The sequence below is a fragment of the Mesocricetus auratus genome, unplaced genomic scaffold (genome assembly GCF_017639785.1).
Source record: "Mesocricetus auratus isolate SY011 unplaced genomic scaffold, BCM_Maur_2.0 Super-Scaffold_100004, whole genome shotgun sequence".
In the NCBI taxonomy this organism is placed as follows: Eukaryota; Metazoa; Chordata; class Mammalia; order Rodentia; family Cricetidae; genus Mesocricetus; species Mesocricetus auratus.
Window position 1 is genome coordinate 85811428 of NW_024429189.1, and position 17795 is coordinate 85829222.

The following is a 17795-nucleotide window of genomic DNA, read 5'->3' on the forward strand; positions in this document are numbered from 1 at the left end:
AAGATAAGAAAAGTAGACTTTTTTTTTAATTTAAAAAAGTTTATTGGTGATGACTCAGTAAAGGGTGTGGGGTGGGAGAGCAGGAACTGGGCCTACGTGGGTTGCCCCTCATCTTCCTGCTGCATCTGGGCGATCAGCTGCTGGCGCTCAGCTGCCTGACGCATGCGCATCATGACGAGACTCTCATAGTCCCTTTCTGACAGCACTGAGCCCTGGGGACAGAAAGGACAGAGAGAAGTCACGCTAGCGGGCACAGCCCCACAGATTACAGACTCTGTATAGGATCCAGACAGAGCCAAGTCTAAAAGTCCAAGAGGAAGAAGTGCAGAGGAAGGACCCAGACATCTTGGATCCCGGAGCCTTCAGAGAAAGCAGGCCTGCCCTCCCCAGGCTGCTTCTCCACCGGCTCCTTTCAGCTCATCCCTACGCTCCTCCAGTGTCCCCTTACCCAGGATGTCCCATCTATCCGCATCCTGCTCTGGTTCAGTCCTTCCTTGTGACTCACTTTCCTATGCGCTGGCCTGGCCTCCCACGTCACTTCCTCAGCCCTTATCTGATGCTCTTTCCTCCACCCATGGCTTCCGCCTGGCAGGTTCCCAACAGAGAGGCTGTGTGAGGTGCAGGGGTTCTCACCAGAGCACTGCCCCCTGTGGTCTGGCTCCTGCTGAGCATGCAGAAGGGGGCCTTGCCCCCCACAAAGCCTCAAATGGCCCCGCTCTAGAAAAGCAAGCATGAGCCCACTTGCCTCCAAAGACACAAAACCCTCCTTTTTGACCTTGCCAGCCATGCAGGGGAGTGAGGAGGGTAGCTTTAATCACCCCAGAACAACAGACAGCCACCACTGGGCCAAGGCTGTGGAGTGAGGCAGCCAAGCCCACAGTCTGTCAGGGCCACGGTATGAATCAGAGACCGTTTCCTCCTGTAGCACAGCTGGGGCTGGGACACCACTTCTGAGCCTACAGCTGATAGAGGGTGGGAAACCCACCAGAGTTGGCACGAGGCATGCCAGGACAGCGGTTGCAAGTGTGGTGGCCCGTCTGTGACAAGGGTCGTGGAGTCCTGCTGGGCACCCCACACTGGTGGAAAGCTTGGGAGTAAAGACTATACTTTCAGCGGGGCGTTGGTGGCGCACGCCTTTAATCCCAGCACTCGGGAGGCAGAGGCAGGCGGATCTCTGTGAGTTCGAGACCAGCCTGGACTACCAAGCGAGTTCCAGGACAGCCTCCAAAGTCACAGAGAAACCCTGTCTCGAAAAACAAAACCAAAAAAAAAAACAAAACAAAACAAAAAAAAGCTTGGGAGTCAATGACCCAGGGAATAACACGGGAGTGGCTGAAGTTAGGCTGCCAGGCCCTGGCTAATTTGGAGTCTGGGGTGCAGATAAACAGGAAGTGACACCCAGTCTGGTACCCTGTCCTTATACCTCCCCGACCCCTAGGAATGCCCCCTTCCAGCCACCCTCTCCCCAACCGCTGGCAATTCATGGCAGCCTCACCCACCCTGGCCCCTCTCCAAGAAGGTCCCCAAAGGAGGCCACCAGCCAGAGGGAAAGGACTGGAGCATCATAGGAGCACGGGGCACTGGCCTTCTGGGGTGAAGAAGGAGTAAAAAGCTGGGAGGCCATACTGATGTCCCAACTGTAGGGAGGGCACTGCTCCTTCCTCAAGTTCATATTGCTCTACCAAGAAACCTTCAAGTCACCCCTGGCATGCCCCAGCACCTTGGGAGGAGCAAGCCCTGCACAGGCATGGGCCGTTCCCTGTTAACACACCCTCCACATCCTTCCCCACCATTCCTGTGGCCTGGCTAATGAGAGCCTGTCAGCCTGCCCAAGGGTGAGTCACCCACACCAGCAGGCCTCCCCTCTTCCTTCCCCAACAATCGCTTCGAAAGTTGCCTTTCAATTAGCTCCCTGGGCTCTTCCCAGAGACATCTGGGGCTAAAGAGGCAGGCAGGCCTGCTGGGGTTACAGCGATGGAGCTTTGACTAGAAAGGAAGTAATCTAGTGACACACCCAGACCAGTCCCTAGAAGAATCTGAAGCGTCCTACTGCCCTGGGGTGTTGGTCCCAGCTGCCCCAATCCCAGCCAGCAGATGCTGCAATTACCTCAGAGCATGAAACCAGCTTCCCACCTGACTGAGTCAGCTGAAAACAAAACACATCTCTACCACACGCTGGCACAAACAGCCCAAGCCACTAATCAGAGTCCCCAGATGCTGGCAGGGAGAGCACAGTCCTCCACTGCCAGGAGATCGGCGGAGGCCAGAGCCACCAGCGAGAGGGTGAACAGAACCCAGCTGCCGCCTGCCTGTAGGAGTGCCGCTCCTCCCCGGAGGTCCAGCCCTGCCCACCGGCCCTCAGCCTTGTTTTACCCCTGCTGTGCTCTGTAAGTACTGCTGCTTCCTTTGTGTTTCTTCCCTACATGCTGATCAAGTAACCAGGCCACTCTTACCTAGGTGGAACTCCCAGCACTCTGATCTCCCGGACAAAATCTCCCTCCTGCTAGTCCTGTCTCCCCATCCAAGATGTAACAAGACAAGGGCCACACTGAGCAGAGACCTACAGCCTCTGCTTCTAGCCCTTGAGGGCTGTCTCCCCGCTTCCTGGCCTCCAGCACTCTAGCAAATGGTCACAAGCTGCCGCTGAGTCCCTCTGGGATTTCTCAGATGCCAGACCTGCTGGCTGGCTGAGGAGCTCTATGGAGACTTGGCGGAAAGGCTCCTTCCGTAATGCCTCCTTCTTCAAGAGGATGACCCTGGGGCGGCCACGGCGACTGCGGCGACAGGGCAGCATACTCAGCCAGGCCAGCACTGCTGGTGGTGACCACGAAGAGTACAGCAACCGAGAGGTCATCCGGGAACTTCAAGGGAGGCCAGATGGCAGGCGTCTGCCCTTGTGGGGGGATGAGCAGCCCCGAGCCACCCTGTTGGCCCCACCCAAGCCCCCACGTCTCTACCGAGAGAGTTCCAGTTGCCCCAACATTCTGGAGCCCCCAGCAACCTACAGCACTGCCTACTCGGCCACCCTGCCTTCAGCAATCTCCCTGACAGGCCCCCTCCACCAATGCTCAGATGAGAACCTTTTGGACACTCCCCCTTTCCCAAGGACACCTGCTCCAGACCTCAATGACCCTTTCTTTTCCTTCAAAGTGGACCTGGGGATTTCACTTCTGGAGGAAGTCCTACAGATGCTAAGGGAGCAGTTCCCTAATGAGCCCCACTTCTGACCCCGGTGAGGGCAGAGGGAACTGGGGTGACTGAAGCCTGGGGGACCTAGGGGAGAAAGGCACAGTGTGGATTAAGAAGCAGTTCAGCCTGCCCTCAATCCTCCAAGGCACCCAGAGTGAAGGGACAGAAGCCAGCTGGGAATGTATGGGGTCGCTTTCTGGCAGGAGCCCTGAAGGAAGCTGGGAAGGTCAGGAAAAGGAAGCCACACCTGCAACCACAGGAACCGGTCAGAGGTCAGTGGAGAGACAGGGTGGCATGGGGCAAGTCAGGGAGTAGGACTCTGATTGGACAGGACAGACAGTGCCCTGCACCAGCCTCTCCAAGCCATTGTCAACAGAGCAATCATAAAACACCTCTAGGAAGAAGCAATCTGAGTTTAAGAGAACGTGGGGAGGCCGGAGAGGACAGAGATAGATAGCGGCCACTCACTTCCTATGACTGATTTAACTGAAATAAACAAAAACTGAAAGTTCAGTGCTTGCTTGTGAGCAGGAGGGCCTGAGTTCAGACCTCCAGCGCCCACATAAAAAGCTGTGCAGGTGTGACAGTCTGCCTGGAATTCCAGCATTCAGGATGCAGGCACATGGGATCCCAGGGGCAGGCTGGCTGGTTACACTACTCAGATTTGCAGACTCCAGGTCCAGCAAGAGCAAGAGCCCCTGTATCAGTAATAAAAAGTGGAGAGCAACTGACATCACCCTCTGGCCTCCACTTGCACGCACACACACATACAGATACACACACACACCCACCCACCATATAGACACAAGTAAAAAGAAAAATTCAGTTCCCTTTCATCCTAGCCAATTTTGTTTACTTTTGAGACAGGGTCTCTTATGTAGTGAGGGTGTCCTTAAACTTATGATGCGCCTACCTCCACCTCCTGAGTGTTGGGATTTCAGGTATGTGTCACCACCACACCCAGTGGGGTTGGGGATCAAACTCAGGGCTTCATGCATGCTAAGCAAGTACTCTACCAAAACAAGCCACATGCCAGCACTCTAGCCACATTTTAAGGATGTTTTTAAATTTTATTTTTAATTGTGTATGCAAATATATACTGGTGGCTGCAGAGGCCAAAGGTGTTAGATGCCCCTGTAACTAGAGTTACAGGTAGTTGTGAGTCACCTAATATGGTTGCTAGGAATTGAACTCAGGTCCTCTGGAAGAGCAGTATGTGTTCTTAATTAATGAGCCATCTTTCCAGCCCACCTAGCCATATTTAAAACCAACAGGCAACCACATCTGATTCATAGTTACCACACTGGCCGACAGAAAATAAACCAAAGTCCACTGGACAGTGTTGTCCAGACACCAGTGTGGAAATGCCAGAAGCCAGGATAAGGAAAGGAAGATGCTGGCCCTGAGCTTCAAGCGCAGGAGGGGTTGACAGAGCAGGAGGGGCAGGCAGAGGAAAAAGCAGGGGAAATGCCCAACAATCATTAGCAAAACAGCACGAGACTCCAGCATCCCACAGACCCCCAAGCAATCTCTGTGAGGGAGGAGGCAGCTCAGGGAATCACCAGGTTGCAGAGGGGTGTTTTGGGAACTCCCACAAGTACTATGTATGGGAGCCTCTGGGAAAGGCTCTAAAAGCAGCAGCTTTCCTTCCCAGCAGGGGGACGCCAGAGCAGGGAGAGGACAAAGCACCAAGCAGCTCCGGAACCCTCCGCCAGGCCTGGGGAGCTCTGCCTTGCCCGGTCTGTGGCTTGGCCACATCTGAACCCAGAATACAGAAGCACTGGGCCATGTGGGTCTGGTCCCCAGATCTCTCTGATGGGAAAGGAGGGTAGAGGGACACTGTGACACACGCTGCCTCCACAGAGCCACATCCATGATATCGTTCCTGCTCCTGTGCAGAGCGCCAGGCTGAGAGGTTGCACTGGCTACAGGAGGCAATGAATAAAGGTTTTCTAAAACAACTAGAGTGTGGCCTGGGATGGAGAATGCTGAAACTGAATGGCACAGGAACAAGGCTTCTTTTAAGTCAAGATCCTGAGCTGACCTACACCACTTCATGTCCCTCCTCTAGCCAGGGTCTGGGACACTGTGGTGACTGAATGACAATGACCCCCATAGACCCATATGTTTGAATGCTTGGTGCCCATGGAACTGTTTGGGAAGGATTAGCAGGTGTGGCCTTGTTGGAGGAGATGTGTCACTGGGGGGTGGGCTTTGTGGTTTCAAAAGCCCAAGCCATTCCCACTCAGCGCTCTCTCTGCCTTGTGCATATAAGCTTTCAGCTACTGCTCCAGCATCCTGCCTGCTGCCACACCCTCTACCCTGATGATCATGGACTCATAATCTTTGGAACCCTGAGCCCCCAAATTAAATGCTTTCCTTTGCAAGTTACCTTGGTCATGGTGACAAAACTGTCACAGCAGCAGAAAAGTAACTAAGACAGGCACACTCCCCAGCAGCTCCCAATTTCTCAGGCTGGTACAGGGACAGGTAACCTGGCAGAGACCCTGATAACTCTGGGAGGCTGGGGACATGCCAGCAGGTACCCAGGCTGTTTCAGAGAAGTGAAGCTCCAGGAGCCTATGCTGGTCACTCTAAAAAACTGAACCATGAAGGACAGAGTTGTAAGGACTAAGAGGCAGCCCTGGGCGCACAGTGGCTGGAAGGGCAGACTTGGCAGATAGAGCGCTCCAGGTTCTATCAGGGACACAGCGCTCTCTCTAGAGGAGACGTGCCCGTCAGAGTCACTGTGAGTCGGGAGTGGAGACACCCCTGACACCGTCGCTCTAGTCACCTGCCTTCTGGCCTCTTCACCCAACACTAGATTGCCTAGTCTCCAGATCCTTTACACCATGACCAAGAGCAGAAGGCAGAAGCCCCCCCAGGTAGGGATGAGAGCTCCAACAGGAGACACACACATGAAGGGTAAGCAAGGGACAACTTCCTTATTTCTTTTTGGTTTTTCAAGACAGGGTTTATCTGTGTAATCCTGGCTGTTCTAGAACTCACTCTGTAGGCCAGGCTGGCCTTCAACTCAGAGATCTACCTGCCTCTGCCTCTTGGGTGCTGGGACTGAAGGTATGTGCCACCATGTCTGGTGTGGGCCAACTTTTGTGTAGTTCTAGAGGTGTACTTCAGTGGAAGCATATGGGTTAACTATGAGCAGGACCCTGGGTTTGATACAGTGCCAGAAAAAAATGAATAAAAAACCTGCCGGGTGGTGGTGCACTTGGAAGGCAGAGGCAGGGAGATCTCTGAGTTTGATGCCAGCCTGCCTATAGAGTTCCAGGACAGCCAGGGCTATGTAGAGAAACCCTATCTCCAAAACAAACAAACAAACAAACATAAAATGAAAGAAAAGAAGGAAAGGAGGGAAGGAAGGAAGGAAGGAAGGAAGGAAGGAAGGAAGGAAGGAAGGAAGGAAGGAAGGAAGGAAGGAAGGACTCTAGGATAAGAGGCTCTGGCACCTCAGGGAGAGCAGGGAGTCAGCCCTCCTGCCTGGGCTGGGAAGCCCACCCACCCCATTCTATTCTTATCTGGACTTGGTAATAAAGGGCCTGAGAAAGTGGCTGAAGAAGGTCCCAGACCCCAAGCAGATCCAGCTGGGTGACTCCTGGCTTTTTTACCTTTGTTAATCCTGTGTCACTGGGGTCCACTGTGCCCTGGGGCTGTCCCTCCAACCAGGAAATCTTCAAAGGGTTGTCCACCAGGCCCACTTCATTTCTGACAGCCAGCTCCTGCCAAACAGAGTATCTAGTCTCTGTCCCATCTGATCTAGCCATAAGGGGCTCTCTCTACCCCAAGAAAGACAAAAACCAACATCTCAGGCCTCCTCTCAGCAGATCTAGGCAACCTTAGCATCCTGCAAACAATGCTGTGCTGAAGTTCTGACTCTTGTGGGAGTGTGGAGGAAATGCACCTTCTGATTTGGAGAAACAAAAAAGAATATTCCGGTGGGGAGGCCATGCTTATGCTTGGGCAGGGTGGAGAGGCCATGCTGGGACAGGGTGGGAGACCATGTTGGTGCAAGCAGGGGAAGGTACATGCTGGTGCAGGGTGGGGGGTGTGGTACGGAGCCAGACAGAGTGAAATAAGTCAGAGCATTGTCCCATGCAATGTTGAAGCCAGGAGACCTTTTGGGGAGATCCAACTCTAGGACTGGCCTAAAGATCTACTGGCAGTGTGGGGCCATGAAACTGGGCCCCTGCCCAGAATGACAGGACTTGTCAGTGGCCCCCAAACCCCATAGAGCACTCACCGCAGCCCTGACACTTGCAAACTCCACTATGGCATTGCCTGCCTTCTTTCTGGAAAGCACCAGGTTGAGAACCTCTCCATACTGTGGAGACAAGAGAGTCACAGTAAGTATACCTGGACACACAGCAAGCCCATTCTACCTCAGCCCAACCCTGGGATTAATTACTACTAGGGACCCAGAGAAGCAAGGTTGGAGAGTAGTTGCTTTCATTTCCTGAGGTATACAGGACAGCAAAGGTGAGATGGGCAGCGTACTGAGACCAGGCAAGTGCGCAGCACAGCTGTCTCAGCTCCTGGAAGCAGGAAGAGGAGGGGCTTCATTCCAGACAGACACCTCCTCTCCCTGCACATCCAGCTAACCCTGAACTTCAAGCCAAGGGCTAGGCTTAGACAGGGAAGAAGGGTCACGTGACAAATGATGGGAGAACTGGCCAGCGGCATCTCTAGACTGACCCATGGTTATGAGACAGACAAGAAAAGAGTAGGCAGCCACACTAGAAGCACAGGGGCATTTGAGCTCTCTGGTCTGCGATGACAGGAAGTGGCAGATGTCAGCAGAGTACCTTCTGCAAAAGCCTCAGGAGGACATCTCTGGAGTAGCCACCTTGGGATTCATCTTCCTTCTTGCATTTCCACTTTAGCTAAAAGACAGCATCACCATCAGCCACACAGACTCTACAAGTGAGCTTGTCCTCTGTCACCATCAGCCACACAGACTCTACAAGTGAGCTTGCCCTGTCACCATCAGACACACAGACTCTACAAGTGAGCACACCCTCTGTCACCATCAGCCACACAGACTCTACAAGTGAGCTTGTCCTCTGTCACAATCAGCCACACAGACTCTACAAGTGAGCACGCCCTCTGTCACCATCAGCCACACAGACTCTACAAGTGAGCACACATTCTGTCACAATCAGCCATACAGACTCTACAAGTGAGCACACATTCTGTCACAATCAGCCACACAGACTCTACAAGTGAGCACACCCTCTGTCACCATCAGCCACACAGACTCTACAAGTGAGCTTGTCCTCTGTCACCATCAGACACACAGACTCTACAAGTGAGCTTGTCCTCTGTCACCATCAGACACATAGACTCTACAAGTGAGCACACCCTCTGTCACCATCAGCCACACAGACTCTACAAGTGAGCACACCCTCTGTCACCATCAGACTCTACAAGTGAGCATGCACTCTGAGCAGACCCCTGCTGCTCTCCAGGCTCTGGAAACTAAGACTACCCAAACTATGCCTCCTGTGGAAACTGAGGGGGAGGCAGCCTGATTAGTCTTAGTGACACTTTGTACACTCTGGGAACCCATCTAAAGCAGACGGTGATGGCTCATGCCTTTAATCCCAGCACTCAGAGGCAGAGGCAGGCAGATCTCTGAATTTGAGGCCAGCCTGGTCTACAGAGTGAGTTCCAGGATGGCCAGGACTACACAGAGAAACGCTGTCTCGGGGAAAAGAAGAACCCATTCAATGGGCTTCTATGGATGTTACACCCACCTGATGTGATGAGCTCTGAGAGGCAGTGGGAGGGTCCAGGCCTGGGTCAACGGAAGGATGCGATAGTGGTGCTGGTTTCCCACAGGAAACACCTAGTCTTACTGGGAACCACTGTGCTGTGATCACCGATCATGCAGACTCACCTTTAGTTTGGGGGTTCCCTGGCCTTCAATATTTTCTGTTCTTCCTATTGGGGAAAAAAGATAAGAAAAATTTCAGAGAGTTCAAGGTCTCCCAAAGGAGAGGTGGCACCAAGCCAGGGCCTGACCTATAAAGGCTACTCATATCCAAGGGCAATGTCTGGTGGGAGGCGGATGCAATCCCATCCCATCCCTGGGCAGCCTGCTCAGCCACTTCCTGAAGGTCATCTAGTAGCTCTCTCAAATGAAAAGCTGGGAACACACTGTAGGGGCCAGAGACAGACACACAGACCATTCAGTTCCACTGAGGCCAAGTACCCCAAGGCCTTTCCCCTCAAAATCTGCTCCAAAACAGAGCCCCCTCTGCTTGGGACTGAGACTTGTAAAAAGCACACAGGCTCCCACAAGCTGGTGTGTCACAACAGGGTGCTGTGGAGTACCATGGGGTGGGTATTCACGGGGTTCGGGTAGGTGGAACCTCTACAGCCACTCCGTGAAGCAGCAAGCATGGCCGCTCAGTCCCACGAGGTACACTTGCTGTGGAGGAGACACAGGACAGCGTGCACTCTCACCTCGCAGCCTCTGTTCTCGGTCCTGGCGGATCTGCTCCTGGACCAGCCTTTGCTGCTCCTCCAGCTGACGGGAGCCCTCTTCTCGAAGGCGCGCAATCTGCAGGGCGGGGGAGCGGAGGGTGACAATTGTGTGCAGATCCAATGCCAGGGTGGCTCACTTGTGAAGGTCCCTGGGAGGTTCCACCTGCACGCTAGGGCTCAGCAACCTGTGGGTGGGACAAATCGCCCAGCTCCCACACAAGACAAAAGGAGCAAGCTGTCCCCACACAACAACTACTCAGGTCCCTCCCCCGCTGCAATGACCCTCCGGCCAGGGGATGTGGGTGCTCACCTCCTGCTCTAGTGTTGTGGCGCTCCGGCTCTCCTCCTCTTCCTCACTCCCCTGGGCCTGGGCCTGCCGCTCCCGGGCCTCCAGGTCTAGGCACAAGGGTTGAATGGTGCAATTTCTAGTCTGCATGTCTACTATGGCCTGAGCCCACCACAGCTCTGGCTGCTTCCCCAACACCTCAAACAAGATGAGCACCACACAGTAACCCCACCCATGTCTTGCTGGGCCCATACAGCCCCAGTTACTCTACATTGCAAAGGGACATACACAGAAGAGATATGGGCTCCAGCCAAGCAGCCATGGGACTGGAAGAATTAAAACAGCTCACACTGACCAAGCAGGTTCTCTCCATGAAGTGAGCAGAGCACATACAGGTGGGTGCTGTGTCAGCAGCCCAGGGCCTTGTGTCAAAGATGCCCGTGGGTGGAGCTGCCAGCCCCTGTCACTGGGGTTTGGCACCACGGCCTGACCTGGCTATGCCTTGGCTTTGATTCAGTTCCCATCACTGATGTCAGGTTCTCACTGTTTCCTTCCTCACTCTCCTCTGACAACGTCACTGTGGCCCCAGTTCCAGTGGCCTCTGCTCAGATAGGCAGATGGGTACACTCCCACACCCCAAGCCCTGTGCCAGCCAGCTGTTGTAACAAACCCTTCTTTCAGACTTAGGGTTCACAGCTTCCCTCCCTGCCTACACTTTATTATCTTGTATCCCTCCACCTCCCAGCCCAGGTTTGATCTTGTCCATGCTAGGCAAATGTTCTACCCTAGCCCATTCGTTTCTTTCTTTTTTTTTTTTTTTGTTTTTTTATGAGACAGGGTTTCTCTGTATTGCTTCGGAGACTATCGGTCCAGCCCGGCCTCGAACTCACAGAGATCCGCTTGCCTCTGCCTCCCGAGTGCTGGGATTAAAGGCGTGTGCCACCACCGCCCGGCTAGCCCATTTGTTTCTTTGGTAAACTCATGAAAAGTGGCTGTACTGGGCTGCTGAGGTGGGAGGAGAGAACGAGCTCTTGTAGGCTGCCTTCTGGACCTCACAAGGACTCCATGGCATGCACGTGCAGACTCACACACTAAATAAATACATGTGAGAGAGCTGTAATTTGCTCGCTTAAGCTCTGGGGAAGCTTCCCAGAGTGGAGACTCAGCAGGAAGAGGCTGGAGTCAGTGGGAAAGAGCTAGCCTGGCCTGGAGGTGAACACAGCTCACCTACCAAACTCAGTGGGAGTCCTTACTCAGGCAGGCTCCTGAACCCTCAGTTTCTTAAATTTAATAGTAAATCTCCTAACTGGCATCATTCCTGAGAGTGCCTTTAGGACCCAGCCTCCCAGACAGTTCTGGCAGGACCTGGGCAAAGGCTCCAAGAAGACAAGTGAGGGAGACCAATGGCCAGGGCCAAGGCAAGCCAGAGGCTCACCAACCTGACAAGGGAAGCCGGAGGCTCACCAACCTGACAAGGCCACCTACCCAGCTTTACTCTCTTCCTTTTCTCATCGAGTCTCTGGGTTCTCTCTGCTGCCTGCTTCCTGGCTCTCCTCACCTTGTCGTATGCGGCCTGGAAAAAAAGGATAACAGAGCAGAGTCAGTCAGAGAAAAAAGAAAGCTCCAGGCATCTTCCTGGCCCCTTCCCCAACCCAGTCATCAGGATTGCCAGGGCTTGGGCAACAAGTACTGCTCCACAGGGCAGAGGGTTGGGGTCTCTCACGTCCTAGCTAGCAGAGCCGGCCCCGTGCATGAGATTGGGGATGCGGAAGCTAGCAGCAGTCTCGAATCACTGGGCACGACTCAGGTAAAGGAGGTGCCACTTACCCTGGCTGCAGCGTCTGTCAGTACCTCCAAGGCCTGGGAAAGCTGGTGGAAGAGCTCCGCTACACAAGAGAAGCAAGAGGACAGGATAAAATGAAGCTGGGTAGCGATGCTCGTGTGCTCCTCAGGGGACTACGTCAAGGAAGACAATATCAGCACACGGCAGCCAACAGCGAATGGTAAGTACATCCACGACCGACTGGACACCACACATAGGAAGCCATGCCCTTGAACCATTGCTCAAGGCAGACCATGTGTGTCTACACCCACAGCGCAGACACAGAGAGCCACGTCAGGTGAGCAGGCCTCTTCCTCCCCGGTCCTTGAGGGCCTCACCTGCTCTGGGGTTATCTGGATTTTTGTCTGGGTGGCAGGAAAGTGCTTTTTGCCTGTATGCCTTCTTTACCTAGAAGAGTCAGAAACATAATCTGTCACCCTCTCTGAAGGACAACAGGAATGCCTTCCCAAGAGATGTGGTGATCAATCCCATGACACCTAAAAGAGTCTGTGGCTCCCTTTAATAGCCACCATGACACTTGTAACAAAGAAGGTGAAGGCTATGGAGAGAGCTGCCACTGATGCCCAACAGAAAGGCAGAGCGCTTAGTCTCAGCGTTTGACCCTGCTCTCAACATAGCCACTTGCAAACAGCTACTAGACACACTTGTGGTGGGCATGGAAGCCACAGCAGCCTTTCAGAAGAAACTTTAGCTGCTAGGCTACGTTATCACCTATCTATCTATCTATCTATCTATCTATCTATCTATCTATCTACCTACCTACCTACCTACCTACCTAGGTTTTTCTTTCTTTCTTTTTTTTTTTAAAGATGTATTGCCAGGCGTTAGTGGCACACACCTTTAATCCCAGCACTCGGGAGGCAGAGGCAGGTGAATCCCTGTAAGTTCGAGACAAGCCTGGTCTACCAAGCTAGTTCCAGGACAGGCTCCTAAACAATACAGAGAAACCCTGCCTCGAAACAAACAAACAAATAAATAAAATGCATTTATTTATTACATATACAGTGTTCTGTCTACATGCCAGAAGAGGGCACCAGACTGAATTGTAAATGGTTGTGAGCCACCATGTGGTTGCTGGGAATTGAACTCAGGACCCCTGGAAGAGCAGTCAGTGCTCTTAACCTCTGAGCCATCTTTCCAGCCCCCTATCTAGGTTTTTCAAGACAAGATTTCTCTGTATTGCTTTGGAGCCTGACCTGGAACTCGCTCTGTAGACCAGACTGGCCTCAAACTCACAGAGATCCACCTGCCTCTGCCTCCCAAGTGCTTAAAGGTGTATGCCACCAATGCCTGGCTATTTATTTCTAATTTATCTTGTAGCCCTGTGTGTGTGTGTGTGTGTGTGTGTGTGTGTGTGTGTGTGTGGAGTTGGCTCTTTTCTTCCACCATGTGGGTTCTGGGGATGAAAACCAGATGGTCAGGGAGGTGCCTTTACTCACTGAGACATCTCGGTGACTTTATCTTTACATTTTAAAATATATTTCTCTTTGACTTAGGCTAGGAATTTGAACTTGAGAGTAATGACAAAATAATATATAAAGATGATCGATGCAGCAACAGTTAGTGGAACTAGCAAAGCCTCTATCACCAGGGGGCCCATTAAATACATTACAACAGCCTGGTGTGGTGGTAAATGTCTGTAAGACCCGCTCTAAGGAGGCAGAAGCAGGAGATGAAGAGTTCAAGGTTCATCCTGGGCTATATAACAAGTTGCAAGCCAGCCTGTGCTACATTAGGTCCTATCTCAAAATCAAATTGAAACAAAACAAACAAAATAACCACTATAGGGGCTGCGGATATGGTTCAGTCTGTAAATGCCGTTGCACAAGTATGAAGATCTGAATTCAGATCCCCAGCACCCACATAAAAGCTGGGATCAAGGGGCTAGAATGGCTCACCAGTTAAGAGCACAGGCTGCTGTTCCAGAGGACCCCTGTTCAATTCCCAGCCCCACATGGCAGCTCACACCTGTCTGCTACTTCAGTTCCAGAGATCTGACACCTCACACAGACAGACAGACATGCAGGCTAGAGGGAGCTACCACTGATGCCCAACAGAGAGGCAGGGCCTGGCCCTAGCAGAGCGCTCAATCGATGCACATGAAACAAAAATAACAATTTTAAAAAGAAAATAAATCAATAAATAAAACAACCAGGGGGCTGGAGGGTCGGCTCCGTTAAGAGCACCTGTTCTTGTGAAGGACCCGTGTTTGAGTCCCGGCTCTCACGGAGCCTCACCACTTTCTCAGGTACCAGGCATGCATGTAGTTCACAGACATAAGTGCAGGCAAAGCACTCCCATGAGTAAAATACATCTAAATACATCTAAAAGCAATCAAACAGTTACAGACATCTGATCAGAAGAGCTCTGAGAAAGTGACAAGCAGGGATAGCTTGGGCCCGTAACCAAGCAGTTAGGAGGCTAAGGGAGAGGGGTTGTTTCAAGTTTGAGGCAAGACTAGGGTACCTGGTGAGTTCCAGAGATTCTGTCCGTCCCCCAAAAAGGCTATCTCTAGATTGATGGATGGATGGGGGTAGATGGGGGTGCTTTCTTTCTTTTTTCTCCCAACAGTGTCTGATGTGATTGAGTTTACAACTATAGTCCATGCTGACCTTAAACTTAACCTGTTCCTGCCTCAGATCCTCAAGTGCTTCGATTATACATGTGTACCATCAGGTCAAACTCTAGCATTTCTTTTTGTTTGTTTTGTTTAAAAAAAGATGTTTATGATTTTACTTACTTGAACTCTTATGCTGTGTAATCTGTACGGGATCCTGATTTATTTTTAATTTTTATTTATTTTTATTTAAATTAGAAACAAGCCTGCTTCACATGCCAATCCCAGCTCCCTCTCCCTCCCCTCCTCCTCCCACCCCCAACAAACCCCCAGCCCTCTTCTGGAAAAACACTCATACATATAAAATAAAGCAAGTAAACCAAGAGGCTCTTTCCCGTATGGCCTGCTTAGATGTTTCCACTAAACCAGTACAGAATCTGCCTCTGCTTCTGAGGTCTCTGCCTCTCAGTTGTGTTCTGTACAGGTTGCCTGCTGCTTAAACTCCTGGAGGAGCAGCTCAACACTCTGACTTCCTGATTTCTCAGAGGGAACTAATACAACTTCTACACTCAAGTTAGCCAAGTGAGGACTTCAAAGGCAGGCAGGCAGGAGAGGCTGCTAGGCTGGTACCTGACACAAACTACCTCTGGAATCTGTCATGGAGCCCAGAATCTGTAGGGTTGTGCTGCCACCTGCTGGCCAATCCCACACCCACACCTGCCAGGGCTAGTCTGGCTTTCCAGATGGCTCTTACCAGCAGAGCCATCTCCAGCTCCTTGTTTGTTTGTTTTTCTGACAGGGCCTCACAATAACCATGTACCTGGAGCCGGGATCCAAGTAATAGGGCTATAAATATGTGTCACCATGCCTGGCAAGCAAGACCTGTTCTAAGAGTCTAAGATTTTAAAAATTATTTGTATGTCAGATTCCCCCCAACCCCAAACACCCACACACACACACACACACAACTGCTCAGACATCTCTTCAGCCCAGTCAGCCCAGTATGATTTTAGAATCTAGAAAATCATACAATGTCTCTAGTGCTGCTGTTAATTCACAGCATTATTCATAACAGAAAGTAAAAATCATTTAAATTCCCAAAGAATAAAAGCAATTAGTTAGGTGATGGTGGCGCACACCTTTAATCCCAGCACTCGGGAGAGGCAGAAGCAATCGGATCTCTGTGAGTTCAAGGCCAGCCTGGTCTACAGAGTGAGTTTCAGGACATTTAGGGCTGCTCCCGTCTCGGGGTGGGGGTGGGGGGACGGGATGGGACCGACCCAACCAAACAAAACGAAGTAGTAGCCTGTGCTTATCTAAGACTTACACAGAGGCCTCTCTGTGCTTCACACATCTCCATTCCCCTAACCCAAAGGGTGGCTGGGAAGGGCACTTGGGAACCTGGGTGCTGCTGACTGACATGCCATCCCTTCTCCACAGCTGAGAAGAGCATTCATTCGTGTTTAGTCTGGTATGGGTAAACCAGGAAAGGAAGTGTATCAAGATTTCTATTATAATTCCATGAAAAATTTGGTGGTACCTTTCAGAGTGATTTTGGACTGTAAAGAACTTTTTGGATTGAGCACCATGGATGTTTATTATAACTAACCTATGATCCTAAACTATAAAATATGAATATATGGGCCAAGGAACTGTTTCTCTAAGAAGTCAACACTGGGGCTGGAGAGATGGCTCAGCAGCTAAGAGTACTTGCCACTCCTCCAGGACGGTGGCTCGATTCCCAGCACCCATGTCAGGCAGCTCCCACCATCTGTAATTCCAGTTCCAGGCACTCTTCCGGCCTCAGAGATCACCAGACACAGTGGTGGTACATGGTAAGCAGACATAACATGCAAGCAAAACAAAACACCCACACACTTAAAATCGTTTTATTACTATCTTTTCTTGTTTTTCAAGAAAAGGGTTTTCTCTTTGTATCCCTGGCTGTATTGAACTCATTCTGTAGATCACGCTGGCCTCGAACTCAGAGATCCACCTTCTTCTGCCTCCCGAGTGCTGGGATCAAAGATGTGCGCCATCACACCTGGCTTGGGTTTAAAATGGAAAAGCAGGGGCTGGAGAGATAGTTTAGTGATTAAGAGCACTAACTGCTCTTCCAGAAGACCTGGGTTCAATTCCCAGCACCTACATGGCAGTTAACAACTGTCTCTAACTCCAAGATCTGAAACCCTTATACAGACATACATATAGGTAAAACACCAATGCAAATAAAGTAAAAATAAATAAACTATTTAAAAATTCAACAATTAAGAATCACCAAGGCAGGACAGCCTCCAAAGCCACAGAGAAACCCTGTCTCGGAAAAAAAAAAAAAAAAGAATCACCAAGGACAATAACAAAAAATCCCCATGGTAGATATTATTACCCTCATGTAACACATGAAGAAACTGGGATAATGAGGACTTAATTATTTTCAGTACATAGTTATAATAACTAAGCTCTCATTATACCAGTTTCTCAAAGTTCATCAGTAAAAAATATGCAATTACTATATTGGACAAAACCTATTCTAGCTGGAGATATAACTTAGTGGCAGATGATTACCTAGCATGGGCAAGGCCTTGGGATAACACATACACAAAACCTATTCTAGCTGGAGATAGAACTTAGTGGCAGATGATTACCTAGCATGGGCAAGGCCTTGGGATCACACATACACAAAACCTATTCCAATGAAACACTAATGAATCCCAGCCCATTCATTCCTTTACCCCTGACAGATAAAAATACAAAAAATACACAAAAAAGGGTTACAGTTGATATTTACATTCTACAGTTAGTTTAAATAATACAAGAAAAAACTTAAATAGGCCTTCTTGCCACACTACTCTAAGAGGCAACATGTTTCAGCAAGAGAAGGTTCTAGAACTGTGACATGTATTTCCAAATTCAGAATCTTCTTTATACTAACAGCAAGACTTTAGGCAAATCACTGAATCTCACCTGGACTCCAGCTCTAAAGTGCCGACACCTTAGGCTACTAGAGAGGTTAAACAGTGTTAACACTCCGTACAAGCTCCTAAGTCCAAAGATGGTGTGCCGGCACATCTCTATGATCCTAGCATCTGAGAAGCTGAAGCAGAAGGATCACCCTACACCAGCAGAAGTTCAGGGTAACCCTACATAAAAGAGCAAGTTCAAGGCCAGCCTGAACCATAGTTTCATAAACAAAGGAAGCGCTGGGTGTGGTGACACACACCTTTGATCCCGGTAATCAGGAGGCAGAGGCCAGCCAAGGCTACAAAGTGACACAGTGTTAAAAACCCAGACAAATGAACAAAGAAAAAACAAGTTCTCAAACTTCGTCCTCATCCATTCAGGAGCAAGACCACCTGCAGAACTCTGAGAATGGACCCAGCACACAGGTGACCCCAATCTGCATGGTCTGGGTGGCC

At 50.8% G+C, this 17795-nt stretch overlaps 2 protein-coding genes across 3 annotated transcripts in view; one reads left to right on the plus strand and one right to left on the minus strand.

Moving 5' to 3' along the window:
• Window positions 1-18: 18 nt before the first annotated feature.
• Dnajc17 (DnaJ heat shock protein family (Hsp40) member C17) overlaps window positions 19-17795 on the minus strand; it is a 35671-nt gene continuing 17894 nt past the window's right edge. The window contains exons 2-11 of one of the 2 annotated variants that reach the window (XM_005064731.4): window positions 12140-12209; window positions 11807-11865; window positions 11465-11552; window positions 10004-10089; window positions 9673-9769; window positions 9104-9147; window positions 8010-8087; window positions 7448-7528; window positions 6816-6926; window positions 19-212 (exon numbers count right to left, since the gene is read on the minus strand). In XM_005064731.4, the coding sequence (XP_005064788.1) occupies window positions 93-212; window positions 6816-6926; window positions 7448-7528; window positions 8010-8087; window positions 9104-9147; window positions 9673-9769; window positions 10004-10089; window positions 11465-11552; window positions 11807-11865; window positions 12140-12209 (834 nt within the window). In that variant the 3' untranslated portion in view covers window positions 19-92. The remainder of the gene's footprint in view (window positions 213-6815; window positions 6927-7447; window positions 7529-8009; window positions 8088-9103; window positions 9148-9672; window positions 9770-10003; window positions 10090-11464; window positions 11553-11806; window positions 11866-12139; window positions 12210-17795) is intronic. The other variant, XM_013121536.3, reaches the window with a different exon arrangement.
• On the plus strand, window positions 1206-5150 carry CUNH15orf62 (chromosome unknown C15orf62 homolog). Its single transcript, XM_013121541.3, has 2 exons — window positions 1206-2387; window positions 2458-5150. Exon 2 carries the CDS (start codon window positions 2700-2702, stop codon window positions 3225-3227), a length of 528 nt encoding a protein of 175 aa, XP_012976995.1. The 5' UTR covers window positions 1206-2387; window positions 2458-2699; the 3' UTR covers window positions 3228-5150.